The 21277-nt window shown below is 41.5% G+C and overlaps 2 protein-coding genes and 1 long non-coding RNA gene across 6 annotated transcripts in view; 2 read left to right on the top strand and 1 right to left on the bottom strand.

The window, feature by feature from the left end:
• Nucleotides 1-109: 109 nt before the first annotated feature.
• On the top strand, nt 110-11526 carry CAMLG (calcium modulating ligand). The gene is made up of 4 exons (XM_081850426.1): nt 110-640; nt 4257-4708; nt 5993-6058; nt 8273-11526. The coding sequence occupies exons 1-4, from the start codon at nt 328-330 to the stop codon at nt 8453-8455; spliced, it is 1014 nt and encodes a 337-aa protein (XP_081706552.1). The 5' UTR covers nt 110-327; the 3' UTR covers nt 8456-11526.
• Nucleotides 9758-14148, bottom strand: LOC309335418. The gene is made up of 2 exons (XR_014153490.1): nt 14012-14148; nt 9758-12011 (listed from the first exon to the last, which is right to left on the bottom strand). It is a non-coding gene; the product is annotated as an uncharacterized lncRNA (long non-coding RNA).
• A 111-nt stretch (nt 14149-14259) lies between these two features.
• Nucleotides 14260-21277, top strand: part of DDX46 (DEAD-box helicase 46) — a 37283-nt gene continuing 30265 nt past the window's right edge. For 2 of the 4 annotated variants that reach the window (XM_081850312.1, XM_081850313.1), the window contains exons 1-4: nt 14260-14404; nt 16754-16786; nt 18108-18296; nt 18573-18740. In XM_081850312.1, coding sequence (XP_081706438.1) covers nt 14388-14404; nt 16754-16786; nt 18108-18296; nt 18573-18740 — 407 coding nt within the window. In that variant the 5' untranslated portion in view covers nt 14260-14387. The remainder of the gene's footprint in view (nt 14405-16753; nt 16787-18107; nt 18297-18572; nt 18741-21277) is intronic. The other 2 variants (XM_081850314.1, XM_081850315.1) reach the window with 1 other exon arrangement.

Here is a 21277-nt window from a genome sequence, read left to right on the forward strand (position 1 = left end):
CAAATGCTACAGCGTGGAGCGATTGTGACACCCACCCACCCTTGCTGTATGAGGTCATTGCATACGCCTCATCCCCGCCCCGGCGCTATCAATGCCTCTCCCTCCAGCGCGCATGCGCAAGCACTTCTTCGCGAGGCTGCTTTCGCCATCTTTGCGAAGGGCGCCATCCTCCAGCGAAAACAGCCTCAGGTTACGAGCCCGTCGAGGGGGTTTGCCATAAGCTCTCGCGGTTACAAGTAAAAGCCTGTCCTCACAACCCGCATCCAAGATGGCGCCGCTCGTGCCACCGGCTGGAGGCGGTACCTAAAATGGCGGCGGCGGCGGCGCATGCGCGTTAGCGAAGGGTTGTCAGAGCGGGGCCTGGCCGTTCCCCCATTGTGTGCCTGCTGCGGAGAGGAAGCTCGAGGGCTTTTCGCTGCTGCTGCTGCTGCTGCTGCCGCCGCCGCCTCGGTGCTGCTAGGGATGGAAACGGAGCCTCTGGAAGGAGACGGCGGCGGCCATGAGGGGCCTAAGACGACTTCGGCCACGGCCCCCGCACTCACGGCCTCTCAGCGCCGGGCCGAGATTCGCCGGAGGAAACTGCTGATGAACTCGGAGGATCGGATCAACCGGATCATGGGCTTCCACCGGCCAAAGGCGGGTGAGGACGGGGCGTGGCTTTGGGGGGGGCGGTTTTTGACTGCGCTGGGCATCCCCTGCCTTGCCAGGGCGCTTATGAATGACCTCCTTCCTTCCTTGCCGGGGGTGGGAGCTCAACACGCGCCCCTCTTTCCCCGTCAAGTCCTTCCCGAACAATGGGATAACATAGTCCGTATATTAACGAGCTAATCTGATCGCTCAAAATGACGCTGCCCCTCCTCCCCGAGCGATATATCGCATTCGTCTTATTTGAGGTGCTCCCCCCCCCTCCTTTTCAGTAAAGGTGCTTTGTTTGAAGATAAATCAAGTTCTTTCATGCTATCCAAGGATGTCTGTTTCAGCATTGAAAATGGTCACACCTGCCTCTACGTCCTTTGGGAAGAACGGATCATGCACAATTTATAAATTACAGTGTGTTTCGTTCAGGATTTGTGTTCCCATTTGCAATGGAGAAAGCTGAACGCTCTTATATTTGAGGGGAAAGTGCCAACAAACCATGCTGAATTATTTCAATACTTATTACTGAATGAAATCAACAATTTTTTTCATAGTTCTATTCTCTGAATCATTTTTATCTCACCTGTTGCTTATTTATTCACTCAATTTATTAGTTTTTTTGGATGACATATGGGTTTAAAACAGCTATTACCACCAAGAAGCCCTGGGTGGGTGTATCCTTGCAATAAGCTTGAAGGTCTGACTGCGCAAAAGCTTTATGTGAGAGAACTTCGAGAGTACAGGAATTTGAATCTACTCCTTTAACCCTCAGCAGTATAACACGCTGACTGGTCTCTCTCCTATTATTTATCATTTAGATAATGTTTCCAGTTCACAGTATAACTTGTAACACTTGTTTGCCTTGTGTTGCCATTTTTAAATTTGGAACTGAGACCAAGATGATTTGCCTACTGCTTGCATAATAAATCTTTGTCATGTTCCTTGATTTCCTATTGAATATGTAGATAGTTTTATTAATGTGCTGTGCTTCTGGCTGCATTTAAAAGCAGAGAATGTAACTTAACACTTAGGTGGGGAAGCTGTACAGTAGCTCCTGCTTTTAGTACTTTTTGGTCAAGAAGAGGAGGAAGAGAGTTGTGGAAATCATTAGAGCTTGCAGGTGTTTACGTGCTTTGATTCTTTCTGGGTCCTTCCAGTACTCTCTAATATTTTCAGAGCTGAGATTCCATAGTATGTATTGGTGCCATGCTCATCCTTCTAGTGTGTTTGAAATATTGGAGATTGAAATTGTTTCTTTTTAGTTTAAGGGTGCTAGTAATCCTCTGAAGAAAGATGACAACTTGAAGCACTTAAGAGTCCCTGAACCAGGTGTTGCTAAAGATTTTTTGTCCCATGGGTCACATTCAGTATTGGCCAAACCTCTAGAGGCTACAGGTCAGCACTGGGTGTGGGCACCCCATACCCTCACTCATGCACACTTGCATGTGTGTACTTTGCCCTCAGCTGATTTGTGGAGATTAGCTGAGGATCATCAAAGTACAGTGGTGCCCCGCAAGACGAATGCCCCGCAAGACGAAAAACCCGCTAGATGAAAGGGTTTTCCGTTTTTCGAGGTGCTTCGCAAGACGAATTTCCCTATGGGCTTGCTTCGCAAGACGAAAACGTCTTGCGAGTCTTGCACTTTTTTCCGCTTTTTTCTCCCTTTTTCTAAGCCGCTAATAGCCGCTAATAGCGCTAATCCGCTAAGCCGCTAATAGGGTTGCTTCGCAAGACGAAAAAACCTCGCGGAACGGATTCTTTTCGTCTTGTGAGGCACCACTGTATTGGTCTGAAGGCCAGGGAGAGGGTGATTTTCATCCCCATCAGGTTTACAGCTTTCTATCATTGCAGCACCATTACCAGTACTTTTTTTCTAGAAAAAGAGTTGCAGGAACACCCAAAGCTGGCCTGGGTGGCAGCCACCCCTGTGCTAAATAAGGGTTTAGCACTGCTTCTTCCCCACAAACATGCCCTCCTTCCTTCTCTTCTTCCTGGCCAACACTAAGGGGAACAGATGCTTCATTTTAGATTAACCAGTTTAGTTTGTTGTCCAAACCCTGAACTATGGCTAATCTTAACTATGGTTAACTATCTTAACACAGTTTGACTGAGCTTAGATGACATGAGAAGCTGTGACTAATAAAAAATGGAAAGCTCTGGGAGAGGTTGGGTGAAAGCATGTGAGCCTGGGAGAAAGATAGACTTGCTTTCGCAACGCTAAACTGTGGGTTAGTGTTCTGTCCAAACTAACCCATTATGGTCAGCTTTCTCCTTGGCAGGCTTTGTGACTTTTCATATGTGTGCTATAAAGCAGTTTTGGAAAGCCTGTAGAATGGTGTTTTTAATTATTCTGTCACAGTTCTTGGAAAAAATAGGCATGAAATGTTTATACATTTAAAAGATTAAAGATCGCATTTCTGGTTTGTACTTTTGTTCTTTCTAGTTTGTAGTCACAAATCCTTCTTGGTATGACTTGTTTCTCTCCAAACCACTGTTATATGCAAAATGAGTTATTTAAAGAGCTTTGGCAAAAAGTCTCTCTGCAATCAATCTATTTGACTCAGGAAAAAAATATGTGTGGAAAATTTATTATTTGGTTATTTGGCCTCGATAAACTACTGTAATTGGAATGGAACCAGAGGAAAGCACATGGAATGGAGTTGGTAGAAGTAACCACTCTAGCTTCATGAAAATCTGCTCTTGAGGATTAGGGAATACTTTTGGTTGGAGTGGGCTGTAGTGCAGGGGGATGAAGGTGGGAGAGGGGATCCCCCCAAATTAGGTGGAGACATGAGCTCTGATTGTGAAAGTTGGCTTCTATCTGACTTTTTAAAAAATTCTCCTGCTGTCCACATAGTATGAAAATTAAACCAGCAATAAAACGCAAGCAGTGCAATCCTTTTTAAAATTACCACTGAACACCTAGTCCTTGTGTTTCTTTCAAAAGCCAGCAAGTAACCTGTCCTGTGTCCTTTTGAAGTGAGCTGTTTTGTAGGCTGAGGTCTGCAAGGGAAAGGGCACCAACTCTTAGTATCTTTTTGAAATGGTATTATGCTTCATTTTTATTTAGTTAATAAAATTATGCCCTTCCCCTTTGCCCTATGACTCTCCAGGACAGGTTACTGCAATAAAACACATAAAGCAACCAGTACTTCAAACTCATAAAACAATCAGTATAAATAACTAAAGCCTTGGCTATCTGTTAGTGTATCACTGCACAGACCACTTCCTTAATGCGCAAAGACATGAAAGAAACAGCAGGTATTTAGCTGGGGCAGGAAGGAGGAGTGTTATTAGGCTCAATGTGAAAAGTATATGCCATTCTTGTTTGACCCCTGTTTTCCTTACAGTGCTTAGTTCCACAGCTGCATGGCCTAGGACCTTAGTCTGTAGGAATCCACTATCAGTTTATGACCTGATCTCAGATGGTCACAACAGCAGCCCTACCGCTGTACAAATATATGGTTAAAAAAAAAAAAGAATAAAATGTTCCACAGATGCATGTTTTGGTTTAAAGTGGGTCCCAGGTTTGAAAACATGGAAGACTACTAGCCTAGGTCTTGTAGAGTAACCTACAATATTTAGCATAGTGACTCCTTTCTTTTTTGCCTCCTCTTTAGATGATGACAGCCATTCAGAATCAAAACTTCAGCTGGAACAAGATAAACCAAGCACTCTTCCCACTCCGGTTTCCAAACGGGTTGTGCTAGGTGACACTGTTTGCAGTTTGGCAGGAACAGCCGACCACGCAAGCAGTGCAATAGAGCACAAGGGAGAGAAAAAGGACTTGTTTAGCATAACTCCCGAGGTTGGAAATAATGGCACTGGCGAGCTCCGACAGCGCAGCAGAGGGGATCTGATGGAGGTTCCGCAGAGAGCACCTCGCCACGGGTTAGACCAGTATCTCTCGAGGTTTGATGAAGCGATGAAGCTAAGAAACCAACTTATCAGTGAGAAGCCAAGCCAGGAAAATGGAAATGTGGTGGAGGAATTTGATTCCTTCCGCATTTTTAGATTAGTGGGGTGTGCGCTACTTGCTATTGGAGTTAGAGCTTTTGTCTGCAAATACTTGGTGAGTAAAGAAAAGTCTTAGTAACTTAGTTCTTCTTGTTTATTTGACCTGGTTGCCTTACTGATTAGCCCAGAAAGTTTGACAGTGGAATTTGCATTTGACAGATAAGGAATTTATGCGGAGAAAAGTAACAACTTTCCCTAGGCCCACCCATCAAGTTCATAGCTGAGTAGAGATTTGGATTTAGGCCCAAATCCATAATTCTATCCGCTCTTCAACAGTGGCTTGTCCTAAGTAGTGATGATTGAGCAATGATTATTTTAAGACACATGGTGTTTGGCAAGAGGATCAGAACCACAAGAAATTGTAAGCCCTGGCCTAGCAAAAGCATCAAGAAATTACTGTACTTTGGTGCTCTTCTGTATTGACAATAATTAAGCTATGGGTAGTCCTGGAAGCCCAGGACTGCCAGCAGTGTTGTTTGCTTTTCAGGCTGTGCCAAGTGCTGTTCCAGTCTATGCAAATGGTGCTAAAACACAGCTGACAATTTACTAGCTAGTGTTAACATTTAATAGTGGAACAAACGTGGCCTTATGCATGAAGCTTAACTACAAAATATGCCTAGGTTTCACCTTGTCTTAATCCTGTTGTGAGCTAATCACATGAAGCAGCCTCTCCAAAGCAATTGGGCTAAAGTTTTCTTGCCATCAGAACCCTTAAGGAAGATGTAACCATCTAATTTTAGGACTGAGGTCAAGTTGGCAAGATATGGACACAAATTCCTAGACATCAAAAATGAAGAAGACTGCTATCTTAAATTACTTAATCATTTGTCAAAAATCATACAAAACTATCAAAACCATTTCGAGATTCCCAGGCTCGTTTTTATGGGAACTGGATAATCAAGCAGAAAAGCATTTCCTAACTATATAAAGTGCAGTGCCTAATCATTGCTACTATCAAGTTGCTTTAAATTATTCAAAAGTAAATTTGAATGTTATTGTTTAATTATGTGCAAGGTTGATTATTGACTGAATGATTCTTCTGAAAGTTTTCCTTGGGGACTTTTTGAATGGACACGTTCCTAGACATTACTATAGCACTCTAACCCTATTAGTCTGTACCATTACGTTAAATATTTGTTAGTGACTTCTCTGGATTTTCCTTAAATATAAATTCAGTCTGTTTTGACAGTGGTGCTTTGAAATTTGGTTCTCTTCTCTATATTTTCTAATCAATTGGCTGAAACACTTCATAGACTATTTCCTTGAAATAATGTAGCAATGTGAATTTCTCGTTACTACTTTCTGTTTCATTTAACTTTTTTGTTTTTTCCCCCCACAGTCAATATTTGCTCCATTTCTTACCTTACAGCTTGCATACATGGGGTTGTCGAAGTATTTCCCAAAGGTAAGACCTTTTTTTTAGGATAAATGGATTATCAATATGTCTAAACTTAAAAAAAGATTTGACAGAGAAAGCACCGTGTTAGAATTTTCTTAGCTTTTATGCAGCATAGCAGATAATGACAATACAATGCTAATTTAGGTTGATCAGCAATTGTTTGCATTTTGTGTATGTACATTTTGAATACTTGAGAGTAGTCAGCTACAGAGGCAAGAGGCAGTACTGAGGATCTTCATGGGTGTAAGTTACATTCAAATTTAGAATACCTTCTGAGTAAACGTGTTTTGGACTGCACTCTAAGGTTGTGATTCTAGGCACGCTTACCTGGGAGCCACTCTCTGAACTCCATGTAGCTTACTTCTGAATAGGAAAATACAGGAATGCCCTGTAAGATGAGCTAATCGGTTGATCTTGCCCTTCCTGGAAGTCACCATTCATAAGCTTGGTGGCATCATTGTTGTAAAGTAGCCTTTATCAGACTTCAGTCCCAGGGTTCCAAACTCCCATTCTTCTAGGTGCATATTGCGACAGGGAATTTCATTAGCACGAGCAGTTTTCTGAGCTCTGGGCGCAATACTGCGCCTAAGATTTCGATTAAAACTGCAGAGTGGAAGGAAAGGAGGACCTTTTTCTGCCTCCCCACTTCCAGCTACTCTCTGAAGACTAGAGAAAAGACCCTCTTAAGAATATTAGGGGGATGGGCAGAGGAAGGACTAGACCATGTGATAAATGAACATAATATTTGTATTCTTGTTATAAAAAAGCATGCCTAGACATTCCGTTGTTGTGCCCATAACATAGATTTAAGGTGCCACTTAGCTCCTAGCTTTCATATCCCAGTTTCTAACACTGACCAGGCCACATATTGTGGCAGATTTCTCAGAGGCTTTTTGTAGCATAGGCCATGTATTTTCATCTTGAGATTTTCTTATGGCATTGACAATAATATTTATGTGATAGACTGATCATCTGAATTCTAAGTGGGTAGAAAATTCCCCTTGATTGAATAGGTCTCATTCCTGTTGGTGTATGTAGGATTGCAGCTGGATGTAAAAGAGCACAATGTTTACTTGAGCGTTATCTCTCCCCCACCATGTTTTGCGACTGTGAATCCAGTGAACTAATCACTTTTCTGCAGATTACTTTTGAATAACTTTTGTGGGAGATGTTGGCCTTCTTGATGTATATCAGGGGCAGGGAACCCTTTTCAGCCTGAGCGCCACATTCCTGTGTTGGCAGCCTTCCAGATGCCAAAAGTGGGCAGAGAAACAGACATGGTATGTACCTTTGTACGGAAGGTGACATTCCAGCCACACACAACAGCCAGATGTTTCTAATTACACACACCTCTCTCCATCTTCCATCCAGGCAAGCAAGGTGCATCATTGCAGTCCAAGGACACATTCTAGCTAGGCAGAAGCTCTTGAGAGATCAGGACTCATGAGGGCTGAATTTAAAAGCCTTGCAGGAGGCTGCATTTGAGACCCTGGGCATGAGGTTTCTGCCCCCTTTGCTTTACATTTTTGCCCAGGGATTGATGCACAGCCTCATGTCGTCTTCTCACCTTTTAGTGTATTGATCAAATATCTGACTTTTCTTTCAAACTGGTGACATTTTCAGCTAACCTTCCTTTGCTGTCATCATTGTTTTTGTGAGAGTTGTATTGAGTGAAACATGAGAATTACCAAATGTGGGTGACAAAGGACTTATTAAGTAACAATTAGTGGACAAAAATCCCTTTTAGTATAGGCAACTGGCAAGCGAATGTAATGGAACTTTGAAGAAAGGAACCATTTCCAGTGTGATAACACCGTTTCCAGGTCCCAAAGTCATTACTTCATCACTGTAGCCTCTGCCCTTGCCTGATGAATGTAAGAGAATAGCACCACCTGCTATTTGTGAACAGAAAGAGCTCATCATAATAGAAACAAGCAACCAAGATTACAGGAAAATACCTTTGAGAGGCATTTTTAAATGCACTTTGAGAAGTGTATGGTAAAATATTAGGTAACCTTATGAAATGTATTATTATTATTATTATTAATTGAATTTATATACCTCCCTATACCCTGGGGTCTCAGGGCAGTTCACAGAATAAAATCAAGATATAAAACCACAAAATGCCTAATAAAAATAAAAATTAATGTATTAAAGCTCTGATAAGGTGCTTAAAGATGAAAGCTGTGAAAAAGGAAGTAATTTTTATTTCTTATACAGAGTGAAAAGAAAACGAAGACCACGGTATTGACTGCTGCTCTTTTACTGTCTGGGATCCCTGCAGAAGTGATTAGTCGTTCCATGGACACTTACAGCAAAATGGGGGATGTTTTTACAGACCTTTGTGTCTATTTCTTTACTTTCATCTTCTGCCATGAACTGCTTGTGTTTTTTGGTTCCTGAAGTGCCATGATAGCTGTGGAACCTGGTGTAATACTTCAGCTGGACTGCGTCACTCTTGATTTCATACATGCCTCTGGATATATAAACAGTGTTAACCCTATATCCAATACTTGGTTCGGTGCAGCTTAAACATACTTTGATAGGGAAGAGCTTTGAAGTCCCGGCTTTGAAGCTGAATTGGTAGATTTTGAGTACAGTGCAGAGTGATCTCAGATATGGATGGTCAAATGCAAATATTGGTCAATGGTCCAATGACACACTTTTCTGTAAAACTGAAATGTGTCCTTTCTGTCCACCACCCCAATTAAAAGGAATCACCCTGAAACTGTAACCTTTCCCTTTGGCTCTATGATTTGAGAGCACAGTGCAGCTGAGGTCTCCTACTTGAATAGAATTATGTTAGTCTTTATGGGTGAATCCAAGGATTCCATGAGCAAAACTCAACTCATCAGACGCTCCTGCTGGAGGAAAGTTGGGGGAGGTGATTTTTGTGTTCCTCCTATACCAGAGGGCTGGGGATTCTCCAGAACTTGCGGGGGTGGCACAGGAGGAAATGGAGATCAGAAAAATTGTTACCCTCTCCCTTTTCCCAGCAGGAGTCTCTGATGGGTCTCTGTTTTTCCTCCAAATGGAACTTTCTGTTCATGGAAGGAATGCTCTGAATACAAGCTTATCATAGGAATATCCTATTTTATTAGCTTATATCCCTCAATTCATGCATTTTAGCAGTCAGGATAGTCTTACCAAAATATGGTCAGCGCCAAGATTGATTCTACAATAGAATTAGGCTGGATATAATCATCATTTTATGTCTTCCTTAAATGGGGTAGTATTCTCTTTGTTTTCTTGTAGTTAGCGAGGTTTGATTTTAGGATGTGAATGCAAGAGCTAAGACGAAGCAGTGAAATTCAACTTTATGTGTTCCCATTAAGCATTCACTGGGTGATATCAAACATTAATCATACTCAAAGTAGACTCATTAAAATCAGTGAATTTTAGTCCTTCATTTCAGTTAGCCTACTCTTGAGTTTGACTTCCATTGGATATTGCCTGTTATCTTTTTTTTACCTGACTAGGAATCTTAATTACTTGTGTTTACATGATCTAATGCAATATACAGCATTAGTGCAGATTTAAAAGCTGCTCTCTTGAGTAACTATACTTTCGTACCTAAAAATGTCACAAGTTTTGCTCATTCCTCTGACTTGACAAGTGCTTTTTTTTTTGTTCATTGTAGTGTAAACTAACACAGGTTTCTGCTTCCTATTTCCTATATCTTCCATTGCAAGAATATTGCATGTGGAGTCCAGCCTCTTCTGTCTGGACATTCAAGGGATCATTACATTTATCAGTAGCAGGGGGGAAATGTGACTTGTAAGAGTACAGACCAGATTTTAACCATAATTTTAATCAAATTATTAGTTTGTACAGTTGCTTACATGTTCATTTCACATGGGAATGCTGACTCACAAGTAAGTTTTTATAACCCATCTGAAACAGATACTTCAAGCGTCTTCCATCGAAACCATTAGGGCAATTCTAGGTAAATGCTCTTGATTGGTTCATTTCCGAAAGATTCCGTTCTATTGGTCAGTACCATAAAACAAGTCTTTACTTGGTTTTAGCTGGTGGTCCTTCATATTTATTTATTTATTTAGAGTTAAGTTCCTTCAGTAAATCACAGTTGTTGTTTACCATTAAAAACAGATTTTATTACTAAAAAATAAATACAAATAAATTAAGAACCCTATAATATTTAAAGGCTGGTTCAGAGGAAGCCCAGATTAACAGAGCATGCACACCCAACCTTCCTTTCGCCCTCCCCATCTTTCTCTGCTCTGCTTCAGTGCTGTGTGCAATGTTTGCCATCCCTGGTTCACTTCTGAACCTGCCACCCTGACAAGTAATTGGCACCAGGCTTAGGTATTCAGTGAGAAATTAGGCTGGGAGAAATTATGTAATAGTTCCCTTTATGCTGAAGGATGAGTGGATATTTGCCTGGGACCTTAAGAATTAATGGGAATAAATGTTCTGGAGGTACAGTGGCCATCGTAAACGATAGGTGTTACCCATGTAGTTGTGATCCCCTAAGTTACTGAAATCATTCTGTGATTATAGAGGCGAATGTCGCTTCTCTTTTTAGAGGCGGTCACTTTTTTGTTTTTGTTTTGGATAATCAAAAGAAGCTGTTTTCCTTATTTTGCTTCTTTCCTCCGTTATAGTTTTAATACTGCATTCATTGACCCAAGTTTCATTGTTCTAATTGTATCTGTTACATGAAGAAAAGAGTTTTTAGAGTAAATATAGATGCACTGGAGACATCTGTGCACTTGGATTGAGGTGTTTGCCGTGGCAGTTCCCCGCGCTGAAGACATGATTCTGCTCAGTTTAAAAAACCAACTTTACTCTTTAGTAGTAGGAACTGTTGTGGCAAAAACAGCAAGCAAAGCCCTGTTTGTATCTGAGTTTTTTCCTGGGCATGTATTTCTTTCCTCTCTAGAATCGGGCCATGATATATTCTGTTGTGTTCAGTAGACTTTGCACTACGATAAACTCTCAGCATCTAATTGTATATGTTAAGGTCTGACTATATCTCTGTCGACATGTTGAAAGGTTCTATTTGAAGCTAATGGATGTAATACAAAAGATTCAGAACAATTGCTTTGCAGGTGAGGGCTGAAATTGAGCTGGCATTAATAATTCTATCTGTAAGGAGTGACTGTTGCAGAAATACTGTATCTGTGTCACACCTTCAAAATGCTTTGAAGTTTTCATCATTCCCAACTAATAGTTTCAGAAAGCTGATAGACTTAACCATTAAAACAGCTTTCAGCTGGTGTTTCTGAATTTCTTTAATTCATATTTGCCAAGCTGGACTTTTCAACAGTGACAAATCAGTATCAAGTCTAAAATTTAATGGGTAGAACATAGAATTTTCCCATATTGCCCACTTCCGCTATGAAAAGTGATGTATAGGGTGGGATAGCAGGTGAATAGTAAAAAGGTGTTTTGTATGTGGTTCCTTTTGCAAAAACCTCATTTTGCAAAATCTAATAAACCTCATGTGGTCATGTATGTCCTCTGGTGTAATTATTTCTAGACTGCTTCTATGAAGTCTGTTAACCATTTATTTGTTGGCATGCCTTTGTAATTCATTTTTAAAGACTACTTGGGTTGTCAAGTGTTTTACTAATATATTTCCAATGTTATTTTCATTTCCAACTATAGAATATATGTTCATGTAACTTATGGACAAGCAAGATTTAGAAAGTAAAGAATTAAACACTGCAGTTGAATCTGTTTACACACCACAATAGCAACCTGCCACCTGCCACTTGAACAAGGACAATAATGTGTAGAAAGAGCAGGATGGGAGTTATGCTGAACAGCATTGCATGTCACCCTTCTAGAAAAATTAACACAGAAACTAATGAGAGAATTAAAGAAATGTCATATTTCTATTTACAATTGTGAAAAATGTAAACTGTGGTACTGTACTATGCAATTCCATCCTGAAAGAACATCTGGAGAACTACGGAACACTGTGTTTGGACATCTGTAAAAAAGGAAGATTATTTCACCCTTTGTCATACTAAGAAACTGAGCATGCTTCTCTGCAGATCCTGCTCCCGTCTCACCCACCCAGTTCCATCACGACCACGAAGTAGCTTTTTACTGTAGGCTATACCAATGCACTACTACTAGGTCAACAGTTGTCCAGTCTCCTCTCCTGGTGGTTAGTTTTATTTATTTATATCTACATCGTTAGTCACATGGTGTACTGGAGCATGTTAGCATATTTGTAAGATGCTTAGGCAGTGACTATGTTAAAAAAGTATATATACACACGAATTAAAGCAGATTGATAGTGTAGCATATATCCGCATTTAAAGTCATTGAAAGCAGCATGAAGTAGCAATAGTAAAGGTAAAGGTAAAGGTACCCAGTCGTGTCCGACTCTAGGGTTGTGCGCCCATCTCACTCAAGAGGCCAGGAGCCAGCGCTGTCCGGAGACACTTCCGGGTCACGTGGCCAGCGTGACGAAGCTGCTCTGGCGAGCCAGCACCAGCGCAGCACATGGAAACGCCGTTTACCTTCCCGCTATAAAGCGGTACCTATTTATCTACTTGCACTTAAGAGTGCTTTCGAACTGCTAGGTGGGCAGGAGCTGGGACCGAAAGACGGGAGCTCACCCAGCCGCGGGGATTCGAACCGCCGACCATACGATTGGCAAGCCCTAGGCACTGAGGTTTTACCCACAGCGCCACCCACGTCCCCCAAGTAGCAATAATTCCATACAATTAAAGAACTTGCTATCCCAGGTCTCCTTATCCCATGATTCTGCTCACTGTAATACTGTTGCACACACCTCAATTCAGTTTCCTTGCAGTGAAGGTCACGATTCACTGGTGATTTTATGATTTAGTATAACAAAATAACAACAACAAAAAATTATTATTATATACTGTAAATCCCTCCGACTTGGCTGGGTTTCCCCAGCCACTCTGGGCGGCTCCTAAGAGAATCAAAAGCACAATAAAACATCAAACATTAAAAACTTCACTAAATGACATTAACACTTGAATAGATCTTGCTTCCCCATTAAGCTTCTCCAAACCCAAAGCTATGGATTAAGCACACAGAGAAAGTCAGGCCTCCTGTCTTTTGGCAGCTTCAGCCCAGACTAAAAATTGTGACTAGCTCTTGGCTAGTCTCCTACCTACAATATGTCATCTCTTCCTGGAAGCACCATTAGCTTCTTGTTCCTATTGCAACATGGCCAACTCTCTATTCTTGTAACAAAAAAGGTGCTTAGCAGCCCAGCTAGGGCTGTTAACTTAAAAAACAAAAAAACTGCTTTGGCCAGTTCAGCAGTTCCTTCTACCACAGACTACAGTTTTATAGATTAAAAAAATATCACAGACTGGTTGGGATCCACAGGCATTAGCCAAACCAGCCACCCAATCCTATAGCAATACTCTACCATCTCCATTAAGATAAATAGTTGCATACCTGGTCTGTGTTAGACATGAATCCAAGTTGTAAGTAGGAAGTATTTGCTATTGCATCATATTAGCTAGTTTTGGGTATTTGTGTATGTTAATATTAATACTAGATGGTTGTACACAGGGCATTGAAGCAATTGCCTCCAGCTTTTTCCAACCCAGCACCCAGGCATACATTTTGGGGAACAATTTCTTAATTTCTGGGGTGGTAGTGCTGCTTTTGCAAACCAACTTAGATCAGGCCATGTTAGTGTGTCCCTCCCCACCAGTTGAAGACCAATGCATTAAATACATTATAAATTTATTGGGTGTATTACTTTTCTGTTCTCCTGGAGGTAACGCCCGCATTTTCTGTCTCTGGCATCAAACCGTATTGTAGCTAAAAAGAGAATTGGTGAATTTTATTTTATATCAAGGTGGCTTAGAAATCAGAACGGAATCACAAACAAGTCAGTATTAAATGCAAACATTAAGAAGCAGCCGATAAATGGAACGTGTCTCCTAGCTCAGCACCGTCCATTACAGAAGAGATTACAGCTTGCTCAATTACAATTGCAATCCATAGGTTGAACATCAGCTTGCCATGGACATCCGTCTGGTCACTATGAGAACGAGATGTTGGACTAGATGGGCTTTGGGACCCATCCAGAATGGGCTCTGCTTGCGATCTCATCACCTGCCGCCTCTTCCACACAAACACGCAGGAGAGAGCAAGGTCCCGGCCAGAGCCCGTGAAAGCTCGGCCTCCGGACGCTAGGGGTCGCTGTGTCCGGCTGGCGGAAAAGCGGGTGACGGCCCCTTCCTTCCGCTTTCTGCGTAGCGCGGTTCATTTCCGCTTCACTTATTCCTTCGGAAATGGCTGCCGCTGCTGCCGCCGCCGCTAAGCCTTGAGGGATCAAGTCAGGAAGGAGGAGGAAGAGGCCGCGATGGGTCGCGAGTCCAGGTGAGCCGGGAGGCCTTTGCGGGAGCGGGTCGGGCCCTGCCCGCGTTGGCCTTTCCGTCAGGGACAAAAGTGGCCGGCCCCTCGGGGAGGCCCTTCGCGGGGCCGCGTCAGGGGGAGCCGCGCGGGAGGAAGGCCCTTCGGGGGTCGCGAGGTTCTCCACGAGCTTCTCGCCGTCGGGAGTGTCGCAACTGCCAAACGAGCCGGGACTTTATTTCAGACACTTTCATAGAGTCCGTCTGAAATAATAAGTCCGTCTATATTATAGTGATTTACAACTTTAGACGGGGCATCATCAGGGCAGTTTTTCGCTCTGCTTCTCTGTTATGTGTTTGAGGCGGCTGATGGCCGGCCTTCTCCCCGCCCCACCCCCGGACAGGAATGTTTCTGTCCCTGGGTTTGAACCCACCTCATCCCCAGGCCAGGGGTCGATAGCAGTAGCTTCAACGACCCAACAGGATGGTTTTCTAAATATGAATTTCATCCAGAAAGGGCAATGCCACATATTTCCCATGCAAGGTTGGATTAATTTTGGTGTCCATGAGATCAGTTCTACTCAATTGTAATAAAATACAGTGGTACCTCGGGTTAAGTACTTAATTCGTTCCGGAGGTCCGTTCTTAACCTGAAACTGTTCTTAACCTGAAGCACCACTTTAGCTAATGGGGCCTCCTGCTGCCGCCGTGCCGCTGGAGCACGATTTCTGCTCTTATCCTGAAGCTAAGTTCATAACCTGAGGTACTATTTCTGGGTTAGCGGAGTCTGTAACCTGAAGCGTCTGTAACCTGAAGTGTGTGTAACCCGAGGTACCACTGTATGCAAAATGAAACCCCCTCTCTGCTTATTAATTTCTAATTTGTTGCTGCTTCTCACCTTTACCAGGCCATTAGTTATCCAGACTGGCCATAATCCTCTGTAAATTGGGATGACCTGTGAATAACAATTTTATTATTTCTACCCTGCCCATCTGGCTGGGTTTCCCCACCCACTCTGGGCTGCTTCCAACAAAATATTAAAAATACATGAAAACATCAGTCATTAAAAACTTCCCTAAACAGGGTTGCCTTCAGATGTCTTCTAAATGTTCATTTCTTTGACATCTGATGGGAGGGCGTTCCACAGGGTGGGCGCCACTACTGAGAAGACCCTCTGGCAAGGTCAACTTTGTTCATTTTTAGAAGTTCAATATGTCATTAGCTGCCACTGTGTTACTGCTGTTAATCAATATTGGGATGAAACAGATTTGCAGGTTTATGGTAGTTAGGCTGAACCAAGGCTAGCAATGAATGGTTGTAGCATACCTGAGCCAAAATAATTTGTAGAGAGAGCCTTAATAGTGACTTGGCAGATTGCGTATTTTTATTTTTCTCGGTTATATCTCATTCTTATTTTAGAGGAAGCTCAGGGCAACTTTTGTGGGGCCCACAGTAGTCTGTCAGGCACTGATCTAATCCATCCCTGCTTAACATCATTACATCCTTGGAGGCTCTCAGACTGTTCACTGAACCAGTAACAATAACACAAGGCTGCTTCTTATGATTTTTGTTGTAGTACATGGACACGAATACATAAGTAAAATTCAGTGTTGTACTATGACAAATGTTCCATCTGCACAACCATCACCAGACAGAATGATCTCCCTTCTTTCACCTGCACACTGTTCTGAAGGTTCTCCTGACTCCCCTTAAGCTAATTGGGGGGGGGTGCAGGGGGAAGCCTCATTAGGTCAATCCCACTCCGTGAGTTTAAAATGCACATTATCCAACAAGTATGAATTGTGCATGTGTGTGTTTTTAACTGTGATCCATACTAAAAATACATACAACCAGGTGATTGTGTCTCTACCTGCATGTATGTTGAAATGAAATAGTGTGTGTATTTTTATATGTATATGTTTTAATGGACAATGTGTGTATTTTGTGCTTGGGAATTCATAGCTGATTACTGACAATTCTTATAATATTTGGACCTCTGACTTTTCCAACATCGCTATGGTTTGCCCTGGAAATTACTAATACTGTTGGAACAACTTCTGCAGATTGGTTGTCTTGTACAGGTGAAGCCTGGCCTCAAGGCAAATGGATTCCCATATTAGCCATTTCTTAAAAGCCAATGTAATGCTTCTTGGACCAAATGGAAGAAAACTCTTGACTGGCATGGAACATGGTTTGAAGACTTATGTAATAAGCTTGTAATGACTTTCACAGTAACACATGGTTTCATGACATTAGGGAAAATCCCAGTATTGCATGGCATGAGTCTGGACCATTTATGTCACATAGTGTGAAAGGTTTCATGCTGGTTTAGTAGAAGGTTTCACCTTGCTTATCTTAATCTCTCTCATTTCCTTAGATCAACAAAGCAACAGGTGTCCAAACAAAAACAGTGAGTTACCCTATTTAAAATAATAGTTTTTGATCTCACACTTTCTAAGCTCAGATTACTATGTTAATGATTGTGTTAATAAAGTTCTCATCCTTTTTCAGTATACCTGTACGGGGCCCAATTTAGATATTCACAGGGCCCCTATTCTTTTCTAACGTCTGTGGGTTCTTCCTGCTCAAGATGAAGTGCACTTGTTGCAAAGGAAGAAAACAGTGCTGGGACCTGCCGGTTTTTCATAGTACTACAAGATACAGTTCTTTAGTTTTTCTATATTTTCAGTTCCACAAAAGGTTTTAGCAAGATATTTATTTAGGTTGCAGTGTTTTAAGTAATACTTTACTCTTTTCACCCTATGTTTGATTTTCTTGGTATGGTTTGCTTAGCAGCCTTAACTGTGTTATAGGGTGCTAGTGGCTCTTGAGAATGTTTGGCATGTATTTTGGATATTAACCCAATACTTCTAATTTATGATATATGGTAGAGGGAAAGTACAAATTTTAACATTTTGGGCATAAAAATACTACTGTTTCTACTGCATTATTTCTCTCTACCCCATCTCAAAATTAAATAATAGGCAATGCTGACATGAATGGCTGTCCCATTGTAATTTAGGGGCTGAGTATACAATTATCCAGAGATTGGATTGCTTGATCAAGCTGCCAACAAACGGATAATGTTATCTTCTGACCTGATTTATAATCTACATGACATTACAGCCCTAGAAATTAACAGTGTTAATAGTTAGTTGCCTGGAAATGGTTCAAAGGATGTTAGTTTATCATTTATTTTTGCTTTTACTCACTGTTTTATTAATTCCTAAACTGCTTTCCTTCTGTTATTGTTATGCTTCTTTGCCTTGAGCCATGCTTCCATTTGAAAAGGAAATACTTTACATACAAAATAATAGAGCTCGAAGAACTCTATTATTGTCAGCCCCTCTTATGAGTTCTGAATTTTATCTTATTTAACGTACTTTTCTGTGTATAACACGCTCAGTGTATAAGACGACCCCTATTTTTTGAGACTCCAAATTGAGGGGGGGTATTGCCCAGACTTATTGAGCTTTTTGGGGGGGGGGGAACCAACAATCACTCACCTGCCTGTAAAGTAGATTAGACTAAGAGAGACCAGCCCACGCATGGTTGAGTGGGATTTGTAGCTGTGCCTCCTCAGTCCTTGTCCAGCATGTGAAGATAAGTCAAGAGCTAATTTTTAACCTTTTTAAAAGCTCTAAAGCTTGTATTCTTTGAAAACATCTGTGGTTGTGTATGCTAAACTCCAATTTTGGTGTTGTGTCTTGACCATTCTGTTGCTACCACAGGCATTATCGGAAGCGCTCCTCATCACGAGGGCGTTCTGGTAGCCGTTCTAAGAGTCGCTCTCCATCTGACAAAAGAGCAAAACGTGGAGATGATAGACGTTCTAGAAGCAGGGACAGAGAACGCAGGCGTGAAAGATCACGGAGCAGGGACAAGAGGAGATCTCGGTCACGTGATCGAAAGCGTGTGAGGTAAGCAATGGAAAATTGAATAACTTATTAAAACATTCCTCCCCTGGGAGATACTGGGTGTTTTCTGGTGAAAGAGGTTGCCTCTAACTAGATGATGTGTTCAGTAGGAAGTGTTCTCAGTTGGTCATTTTCCTTGAAAAGCTGTAATCATTGGTATTAATGCTTGTCCTGTTTTCTTTTTAGATTACTAATGAAATCTTTTTAGATTACTAATGAATATTTTCTACTATCTCTCTTTTTAATGATTAAACTAGAAATAATATTTTGTTTACACAGTATTACCCAAAATCTGCTTGTGCGTAGGCGTTCACGAAGCAGAGAGCGGGAACGGAGCAGAGAGAGGAGACGATCACGCAGTCGAGAGAGAAGAAGATCCAGAAGCCGAAGTAGAGGGCGACGGTCCCGATCTTCTAGCCCTGGCAAGAACAAGAAAGTAGAAAACAGGTAATTGACATACTAATGCATGCCATTTTGTTAAATATTTGAATACTTTAATAGAATAGCTGTAATTATGGTCAACTTTCTATAGACAAGTCATAAGAAAGTTTGAACTTACTCTGGATAACCATGAATTAAGCATATACACAGAGAGGGAACTTGCCATCAGTACAGCTCATTTGAAGATTAGGAAAAAAATCCGGGGGGGGGGGAGTGTTTCATTGTGTGTGCTGTGAAGTAGTGATGGTGACATTGGAGCATCTCTGATAATGTGATGAGGGAGTTAGAGCTACCTTTTCTGTGACTTTGGGAAGGGAAAAAAAACACTTTGATAAATACCAATGAGAGAAGAAGAATGTCCCTGGGTAGAGAGCAACATATAGGAAGGCATGGAGATAAGCATGGTAGAATAAAAAATAAGGAGGATTGTATTGAGTTTGTGAGGAATAGGGACAAGAGATTGAATATGAAGAAACAAGTGAGAAAATGAAGTGATTAGGGAAGAGCATTGGGGAAATATGCCTAATTGCTTCTGTATGGTATCCAGTTAATAAGTTCTTTTCTCCCTTCCCTCTGTCCTGGTGTGAACTGCAAGTAAATTTCTAATGCTTTTGCTGCAACCATTAGCGCTAGAGATGAAATGCCAAGTTTCTGAAAATTCAGAGTCTGACATTAGAAGATTAATTGTTGGGAAATACTACATTATAGAGTCCTTTCCTTTAACAAGTTTTATTACAATATTTCATTTGACTGCTTTGAAATCTACTTCACCACCACCACAGTGCCAAAAAGGAAGAGCCCCACATTTTTAAACATACGTTTGCCTCATCTGAACTTGGCATGATTGCAGCAGAAACTATCATGATAATAACAACCTTAAAATTTTGCTGAGATCCAGGACAGATGTTTTGCATTTGCCTTCTTCTTGGGTTTGACCTGCTGTTCCACTTTGGTGGACTTTCTCCTTTTAGAACTTTTATTTACCTCAGGCACTTCAGTTCTGTATTCTCTCCCTCTCTCTCTCTCTCCCCCCCCCCCAATTCCTAAGCTGTATCTACACATTTTTAAAGCAATCCCAATAAAAACAGCATGTATGGGCAGTGTTTATGTACACAGCATTGCAGAGAGTCAGCAAAGACACAAAACAGGAAATGTTGAGTATTGTGAGGGACATGTAATGCAGAGTACTTTTTGTATCTGGCTTCATAATGAGGAAACCATTTCTTCTTGTTGAGGTTCTTAACTTGTATCCAAAAACCTCCCTTCATCCTTCCTGACGGGGTTGGTGTTGCATACACTCTAATCTGTGTACTCCGGTGTTGTTACCTGTACCATTATGATAAAGGTAAAGGGACCCCTGATCATTAGGTCCAGTCTTGGCTCATCTCAATAAAGCGCTCATCTCGTTTTATTGGCCGAGGGAGCCGGCATACAGCTTCCGGGTCATGTGGCTAACATGACTAAGCCGCTTCTGGCGAACCAGAGCAGTGCACGGAAACACCGTTTACCTTCCCGCCAGAGCGGTACCTATTTATCTACTTGCACTTTGACGTGCTTTCGAACTGCTAGGTTGGCAGGAGCAGGGACCGAGCAACGGGAGCTCACCCTGTTGCGAGGATTCGAACCGGCGACCTTATGATTGGCAAGTCCTAGGCTCTGTTATTTAACCCACAGTGCCACCCTCGTCCCCAGCCATTATGATAGGGAGCCCTTTATTTTTATTTTTCTGTAAATAATACTATGTAAGAAAAGATTTAGTTCTGTTACTTGTTTGTTGAGTAGCTGCTCTTTATAGAGAGAGTTGTGTGCCTGCTCCACCTAGTTATTGATCTTGGTGCTCTCGTTGCTGGGCACTGTGTTTATCTGCTGTTTTGGTATGCTGGGCTGCAAGAAAATGGCATTGGTGATTCTCTGGCCTCTCAGAAAATCAAACCATTCTTTATAACTTGTTCCTTTGGGGCCTCTGTGCTGCTATCACTACGTTTAGAAAACCTGAAGGAGTCCTCTTTGTTCTACAGATCTGCTTTCTCAAAATTAAAAACAGGTGTGTTAAATGAAAAGTATTGAGCAAGCATGTGGTCAAGGTATACAATAAAAATATGTAAGCCATTTCAGAAATATATCCATCTAGCTTTATCAACCTTATTCTAAAGTCACAAAGATAATGTCTTGAAAGTTCAGTGACATAAACTGTTGTTTAAGATAAGCATATGGTTTTTGTTAAAACCTTTCAATGGGCTCTAAAGAGAACTTTATAAGATTTTACCAACCAAAATGATTTCTACATTTATAGCCAAGGGTTAGCACATGTTTGAATTGGATTTGTCCTTTTTGTGGGAGAAGAGGTGGGAATAATAAAAATCCATAATAAACATGATAAATGGCTTTCATATTGAAGCCAAGTCTGTCAGATTCTGAGGTAAGGTGTGTGTTTTAAAACATTCATTTTAGCCAGCAGTGACTCCTTGGAGGACACTAACACTTCCAAAGCAAGTGCTAAATCACTTAGTGAAACAAGCATTCGTTTTTAGTTGATTTGCACA

This window comes from Podarcis erhardii (assembly GCF_964252035.2).
Source record: "Podarcis erhardii genome assembly, chromosome: 2".
Taxonomy (NCBI): Eukaryota; Metazoa; Chordata; class Lepidosauria; order Squamata; family Lacertidae; genus Podarcis; species Podarcis erhardii.